Here is a 7299-nt window from a genome sequence, read left to right as displayed (position 1 = left end):
TCTCTCTCTCTCTCTCTCTCTCTCTCTCTCTCTCTCTCTCTCTCTCTCTCTCTCCCTCCCTCCCTCCCTCCTCTCTCCCTCTTTCTCTCCTCTCCTCTCTCCCCACCCTCTCTCTCTCCCCCTCTCTTCTGTCTTCCTTCCTCTCTCCGCACCCTCTCTCCCTTCTCCCCCTTCCTCTCCCTTTCTTCTCGCTCCTCTTTCCCGTCTCTTTCCTCTCCCTACCCTTTTTCTCTCTCCCCCTTTCCCTCCCTCTCCTTCTCTTTCCCCTTTCTCTTCCTCTCTCTCCCCATACTTTTTCTCTCTCCCTTCCTCCTCCCTTCTTCTCTGTCTCTGTCTCCCTCCTTTTACCCTTCATTTTGGAATCAATAACTGTATATAGATTCCAAGGCAGAAGTGCAATAAGGGCTAGGCAAAGCCCAGGGTCACACAGCTAAGAAATGTCTGAAGCCACATTTGAACCCAGGACCATGTCTCTATCCACTGAGCCACCCAACTGCCCTTTATCTTCTCTTGATTTGTATGCTGTCTGTTTTTTACTAGAATGTAGCCTGTTTAAGGAAATGTTTCCCCTTTTTCTTTGTATCCCCAGTGTTTACCATAAGGCATAGCACCCAAATGTTTGCCAATTGATTGGGCCCGTTTGCTCAAAAGTAAAATAAGTAAATTGGGTTGCTTTTGGGATCCCTTGCAGCCCAGAATCAGGTGATCTCTCCCCTGCCTCAACTTTTGCTTCCAGGCTTATCTGGGGGTGTTGGAGAGAGTAGCCACCCAAGGTATTCCTATGTCCCTCCCTTTCCCTCTCCTCCAGGTGGTGCCAGTAGCAGCTCGGTTGCTCTTAGAGATGTTCTCAGGGGAGCTTTCTTGGTCGGCTGACAGCATCCGGCTACAGATCTCAAACCCAGATCTAAAGGACAGGATGGTGGAGCAATTCAAGGAGCTGCATCACATTTGGCAGCAACACCAGCGACTGCCACCCGCCCCTTCTGCCCCGGCTGGCACAGGGCCCTGGCCTATTCACCAAGTTGGCATGCATCAGTGAAGCGGCTGCTCATCACCCAACCCTCACTAGCTTCTATGAGAGAATCGACCTCAGTGTGCCCAAGACCCAGTGGCTGCCGTTAGAGCGAGTATGGACCAGGCTTTGTGCTCAGAGGAGAAGGCAAAGGATGGCAAGTTAATGGGTTCCTCTTACCAGCCCAAGCTAGTAGGGAAGATGATGCCTGGCTCTGGGCTGTCAAGAGCTTTATTGAGCTGCATGGGGAGGAAGTTAGCCACCACTTTCTATGGAAAGCTTCGAGCACAGATTTTGGGACCTTGTAGGAAAAGGTAGTGCTTGCTTCCAAATAGGAAGAATGCTTTCTAGGCTCCACTTTCAACGGAAGGAACCAAAGTGCTGCGGGCCAGGCAGCCCCCAGCGGAGGACAATAGCAGCTCCTAGAGGCTCGGAGATCCATTTCAGCAGACCTCTACTTGCCGTCTACAGCTGTTTTTCTTACTCCTAAGGATCAGGTGTAGAAGACACTTGTTTCACAAAGGAGCCACAATTTAAGGTGGCTGCTATTCCCACTTGTGAGGGCATAGCAAACAGCTAGAGCAAGAAATGAGATTTCTAAAAATGTAATTTTAAATGGCTATGAGGGTGAGTTGTGGCTGACATAAGCCACGATAACATTAAAGGGTTACACGTTTATGGGCTTGTCTGTGTTGCTCTTACCTGTCTCCAGTATCATCATCCACCCATCCCCAACACCTATCTGATGTTAACCAGGTACAGGATGACTTGCTTCAATCCTCATTTCATCCTATGGGAAGAGCCCTGCTTTCCAACCAAATGTTGGTGAAATGGGTTACTTGGGGTGCCTCACCCTGTTAGCCCCACAGCAAGTGATACCATCTCAGCCACACTCAAAGGGATGGCTATAACTTGATTTCATCACCCACCAAAGGTCCATGACCACGGTTGTGAAATTCCTGTAGCTAGACTTAACTTCCAGGCTTTCATTTCTCCCAGTGCCTCCCCACTTGCAACCCCATTCTCCATTCCTTTGGAGCCTCACCACTGGACCCCACTCCTTTTCCTAGACCAGTGATGGGCAAACTTTCTAAAGAGGGGGCCAAAGGAAAGGAAATGCTCATCTGTCGGTCTGTTTCTAAGGCAACTCTTTCGAAGTTTCATTGTATTGTATCCTACTCATTTTATTTGTCAGATTAGGAATAATGTCATGAGGCCAGACAGAACATTTCAGGGGGCCACATCTGGCCCGAGGGCTGCAGTTTGCCCATCACTGTCCTAGGCTATTCCTCCTGCTCTAGATTCACTTAAACCCTTATCTTCTGTCTTGGAGTCAATACTCTGTATTGGTTCCAAGGTAGAAGAGTGGTAAGGGTAGGCAATGGGGGTCAAGTGACTTGCCCAGGGTCACACAGCTGGGAAGTGTCTGAGGCCAGATTTGAACCCAGGACCTCCCATCTCTAGGCCTGGTTCTCAATCCACTGAGCAACCCAGCTGCCCCCTACATTTTCACCTTTTTAACCAGTTCATCTTAGGCATTTGGTTCCTTTGTCTCCTCATTCTTTTGCCACTCATCTCTTTCTGGACTACAGTCATGGATTACACTCACCATATGCCATTTTTGCTCAAGTGCTACTGAATACAGTTGGAGGATGCTCTGATCTGCACCTGTGTACAAGTTGGGGTGCTCTCCCTTCTCCCTTCTGCTGGACCACCTTTCAAGGTCCAGCTAAAGGGCTAACTCCTCCCAGAAGCCGTTTCAGATTCCCTCAGTTGTCAGCATCCACCTCCACTAGGTTACATTCATGTGCTGTTTGTGGCGGGTTGCTTGGTTGAAAGTAATTTGAAGAAAGGGAGAAGCAGGGGAGATTTAAAAACCTATTTATTCAACAAGCTCTAAAGAAAATTTGTGTCACCACTGTTCAGAAAAGGATAAAAACAACATTTGTGCTTTAAGTTGTGCTGCAAGATGCTGAAGATCTTGGGGCCAGAACATGTCCAACACCTGAGGAGGGAGGACTTCCACAAATCCTTGGTAATATCAGCCTAAGTCTTTCCTGATTTTCTCTTGTGTGCCCATTTTAATAGTCCTAAGGACAAAAGGTTCTTTTTGTTAGCATCCTATCACTCTAAGGCCTTACAGGAGGGAGCAAGTCACCCTATTTACAGTTAGCTCCAGTGAAACTATCATCTCAGTGTCCACAGCAGAACTGCTCTATTGAGAGCTATTTTTAAATATATAAATGCTCATGTTTTGAGGCATGAAGTGATTTGTGGAAGCTCATAGTGCCCTTTAAGCACTTCTTAAGACTTTGATAGTATAAAAGTATTTTCTATAGGACTATCTGATGTTAACCAGGGACAGAATGACTACACAATCATTTTTACCTAATCTTTGCATTGTTGTTTAACAAAGATATTATTGGGGGGTTCTGTTTTTAACATTTGGAAGAACCCAAAGCAAGTGGGGTGCTAGTAGGGCAAGAGAGTGTTCTATTGAAAATATGGATTAAAATTTTTTTTACTTAAAAACAATCCTTACCTTCTGTCTCAGAATAAATACTAAGTTTTGGTTCCAAGGCAAAAGAGTATTAAGGATTGGGCAATGGGGTTTAAGTGACTTGCCCAGGGTCACACAGCTAGGAAACAGCGGAGGCCAAATTTGAACCCTCCCATCTCTGGGCCTGGTTCTCAATGCACTGAGCCACTTCCTTCATGCTGCCCATTAAGGCCTCAACTCTGGATGGAGAAAGATGAAGCGCTGCAGCCACCTCAGCTCTGGAAAGCTGTCGGGACAGCTCTCAACGATTCCAAATATTCATTCATGGAAACTGGGGAGTCGAGCCCAGATTTTCTTCTCAAAGGAAATGGGAAAAGGTGGGGGCAGGATGTTTCCCCCATAACCCAGCATCAATGCTCAGACTTTGGCCACACAGATCATGTCACAGGTGCAAAGAGGTTTCATACGCCTTCTTCCAAAGACCAGGCCCCAACCTTGAAAGATACAACAGCCAGTACATAGGAGGGGGATAGGAATGGGCTCCTCATATGGAAATTAGGAAACCAATTACTAAAAATGATGAAAAACCATTTATTAAGTGCTTAGTGGGCCAAGCACTGTGCTGAGTGCTGTGGATCTAAACATGAGCAAGCAAGACTCACTTCTCCACCATCTCCAAGTCATGCCGCCTTCACTCTGGCTTCTTCCTCCCCAGTGACCCAGGCTGGACTGCCTGGTACTGAGCCCACTACGTCACTTTCTTGTCACCTTCACAATGAGTCCCAGGCACTCCTTACCACAGCTGTGTTGGACATTAGTGGAAATACACACGCCTCTGGTGTTTTATCAGCTGGTACAGGTACCCTCCTTCTATAAAGACTTACAAGAAAATAAATGCAAAGTAAGGATTTCAGACTTGAAGAAGTTGAGGGACATCAGGACCAGGCCTTTAAGAAGGATAAAAGAATTATTATTGTTTTAAACCCTTACCTTCTGCCTTAAAATTGACACTAAGTATCTTCTGTTAGGCAGAAGAGCAGTAAAGACTAGACAACTAGGGTTAAGTGATTTGCCTAGGACCCTGCTAGGAAGTATCTGAGACCACATTTGAACCCAGGACCTCCATCTTCCAGGTCTGACTCTCTATCCCCTGAGTCACTTAGCTGCCCTAGGCTGAGAGAACTATTATAAGCCTGTAGCAACACTCTAGGCAAAAGCTTATCCCCTACCTGTAAAATGACCACAGAATCCATCTTGACCTTTCAAAGCTATTGGGGGGAGGGGAGGAGGAACATGCAAATTAGGGGAAGAGAATAGTCAAAGAAAAGTAGTAGATAAGACAGAGAAACACAAATTAACATTTTTTAAAATTTATTTTTTTTAGTTTATTTTTTTGTTGTTGGTTTGTTCTCGAGATGGCTACAACACCAGACGGAACAACGCGCTCAAGTCCAACACCTGCGCAGGGCTACATTGCTTTGAAATGTTAAGATCTGCTTTTGGTTTCCCCCACCCCCATAAAATAATTTCCAAATCTCTGAATAAAATAGTTATTGGTCAGCCCCGTAAAACACACCTCTTTAAATCTCAACCCCCTTTTCCTCTTTCCCATATCTGGGAAAAAAAAAAGAAAAAAAATACCTCAAAAAATTTTTTTAAAAAAACACCTAAAAAAGAGAAAATATATATATATATAATATATATATATGACTCCCCCAGTTTTGGACTCTTCTCCACGAGGCTGACAACGACTGGATGAGCCAGATACAAGTAGACTTAGGGGTCTGAATGGGGCCAGAGTTGGGGTGGGCTTGAACTTCGATGCTCCCATCCTTCCCTGACTTTCTGGTGAACCACATGTACAGGTCAGGCCTAGCTCTAGCTCCCTTGCTCATAGTTCCTTGTCTGAACGTCAAGTTTAAGGGGGAGAGAACTGGAGGGTAGGAGAAATCCTTATTCCACTTGGATCCCCAACCCCAACAAAATAAAACAAAATACACCCCTCCCCCAAAAAAACCCCACCAAAACACCTCCAAGATGTATTTTTTTTTCCTGCTTTCCCAATGCAGCAATTTGGTTAATTCATTTCAATCCCCACATTTCTATAAGTAATTCCGTTGTGTGGTTTTTGTTTCATTTCACAGAAAGTATGCTACTTTTAGCGTGGTGTTTCTGGGTTTTTTGTTGCCAGGCAAATGTTTCTCTTCAGGTTTCCATTTAGCTTTTCCTTTTTTTTTTTTTTTAAACATTTTTTCCCTTTTTAAAAATGAGTCCATCAGGAAACCAGCTTCCCTCCCACCATGCTAGACAGGCTGCAGCCATCCTTTAAAAAAAAAAAAAAAATCACTCTGATTTGCCCTCTCCCTCATAAACAGGAACTCCCCACAGGCCTGTCCCAGGAGGCCGGAGTCTCTCCCTGTTTGCTGTGACAGCACTGGTGAAAGGGAGTCAAAGTCCCTCTGCCACAAGGAAGGTTTCTGATTGTGAGACACATTCTTGTTTTCGATTATCCTGTCTTCTAATAAAAAGACAATCCTGGGGGAAAAAAAGAGAAGGTAGCTGATTATCAGTGCAGAGAGCAAACTTTTTCAAGAACTAGGCCACCAGGCAGAGCTCCTCTGACCTCCAGAGTATCTCATCTTCTCAGTACTAGACTGTCTGGCACAACTAGTCCCTCTCCTCTCTGTACTATAACTAGGCTTCTACTCCGAGCACCACCACCAAATCTGAGACTAGAAGACTACTGCCAAGAGGATTTTCTAGAAACATGCCCAACAAAAGTCTGAGGTATCAGGGTCTTCATCACTGAAAAACAATTAAATGCCCACTCTAGGTTTAACAATGGATTCCACAAATTCTGATGGCACCTCATGTGGCTGAGCCATTTAGGAATTGAAAAAAAACCATCCTTAGCCACAAGAGATTGCTGAACATCCCTGTCACTCCCAGACCTCAGAATCTTGCCCACCCATCAGAATGTCCTCTTAGGAAGATAAGCAGTCTACAAAACAACTGCCCCTTTCTTTTTCAGCTAAGAGAATGACTTGAAGTTAACTAGTACCAGAGACACAAACTGCCTTGGGTAGGGCCTTGGCCCCACAACCTGGCCCTGTTCTCCTGAACTGCTGAGCTCTCTTTGCTTGAAAATTCAGCAGACAAAGAATTCTCCAGCAAAATGTAAGAATCGAGCAGCAAGCAGACTATAAAGGAAGCTGGCTCTTGCTTTGGTCTGTACCAAAACTTTTAGTGCTGCTTTCCAATTATTATAATAGATAGAAGTTTTGCCAATCCTGAAAACTCAGACTGGTAACAAATGCTTATAAATCATTCTTGGGGCAGTATTTCCCAACCCCGCCAAAGTTCTTCATGACCAAAACAGTCATCTATGACATCAGACATATACATGATTAAAAAGACTTAATTGCTTGTCACTTTTTATATGCAGCTTCCTAAGAATGAGAGAGACAGAGAGAGAGACTATGCAGGCATGTGTGCATGTGTGCGTGTTGGGCATAAAGGAGAAAGAAAGGATCGACTTGTGAAAATCCAGGACAAGGTCAGTGCTGCCCAAGCTTGGCTCATTTCCTACAAGGAAGGAATGCAATCCAGAAGAAAGTGACAAACACTTCCTTCATTATATGTCAATTAAAGCCACATAGTTATAAGAATGCTCCAAAATGATCACTACAATATATTAAATTCTTCAGACCTTCACCCTATAGCCCTGGGGTTGGCTTTCATTGAAACCTAGTCACCACCACTAAATGGTTCCTACCAACCTGATGAT

The 7299-nt window shown here is 44.9% G+C and overlaps 2 protein-coding genes across 2 annotated transcripts in view; one reads left to right on the top strand and one right to left on the bottom strand.

Moving 5' to 3' along the window:
- IRF5 (interferon regulatory factor 5) overlaps positions 1 to 1688 on the top strand; it is a 12588-nt gene extending 10900 nt beyond the window's left edge. The window contains exon 7 of the mRNA XM_044679022.1: positions 809 to 1688. Coding sequence (XP_044534957.1) covers positions 809 to 1039 — 231 coding nt within the window. The 3' untranslated portion in view covers positions 1040 to 1688. The remainder of the gene's footprint in view (positions 1 to 808) is intronic.
- Positions 1689 to 5967: 4279 nt separating this feature from the next.
- TNPO3 (transportin 3) overlaps positions 5968 to 7299 on the bottom strand; it is a 126220-nt gene continuing 124888 nt past the window's right edge. Inside the window, exon 23 of the mRNA XM_044678262.1 lies at positions 5968 to 6047. The gene's annotated coding sequence lies outside the window, so the exon portion shown is untranslated. The remainder of the gene's footprint in view (positions 6048 to 7299) is intronic.

Source organism: Gracilinanus agilis, chromosome 5, assembly GCF_016433145.1.
Source record: "Gracilinanus agilis isolate LMUSP501 chromosome 5, AgileGrace, whole genome shotgun sequence".
NCBI classification, from domain to species: Eukaryota; Metazoa; Chordata; class Mammalia; order Didelphimorphia; family Didelphidae; genus Gracilinanus; species Gracilinanus agilis.
The sequence above is the reverse complement of the archived record's forward strand: the minus strand, read 5'-3'. Positions and strand labels throughout refer to the sequence as shown.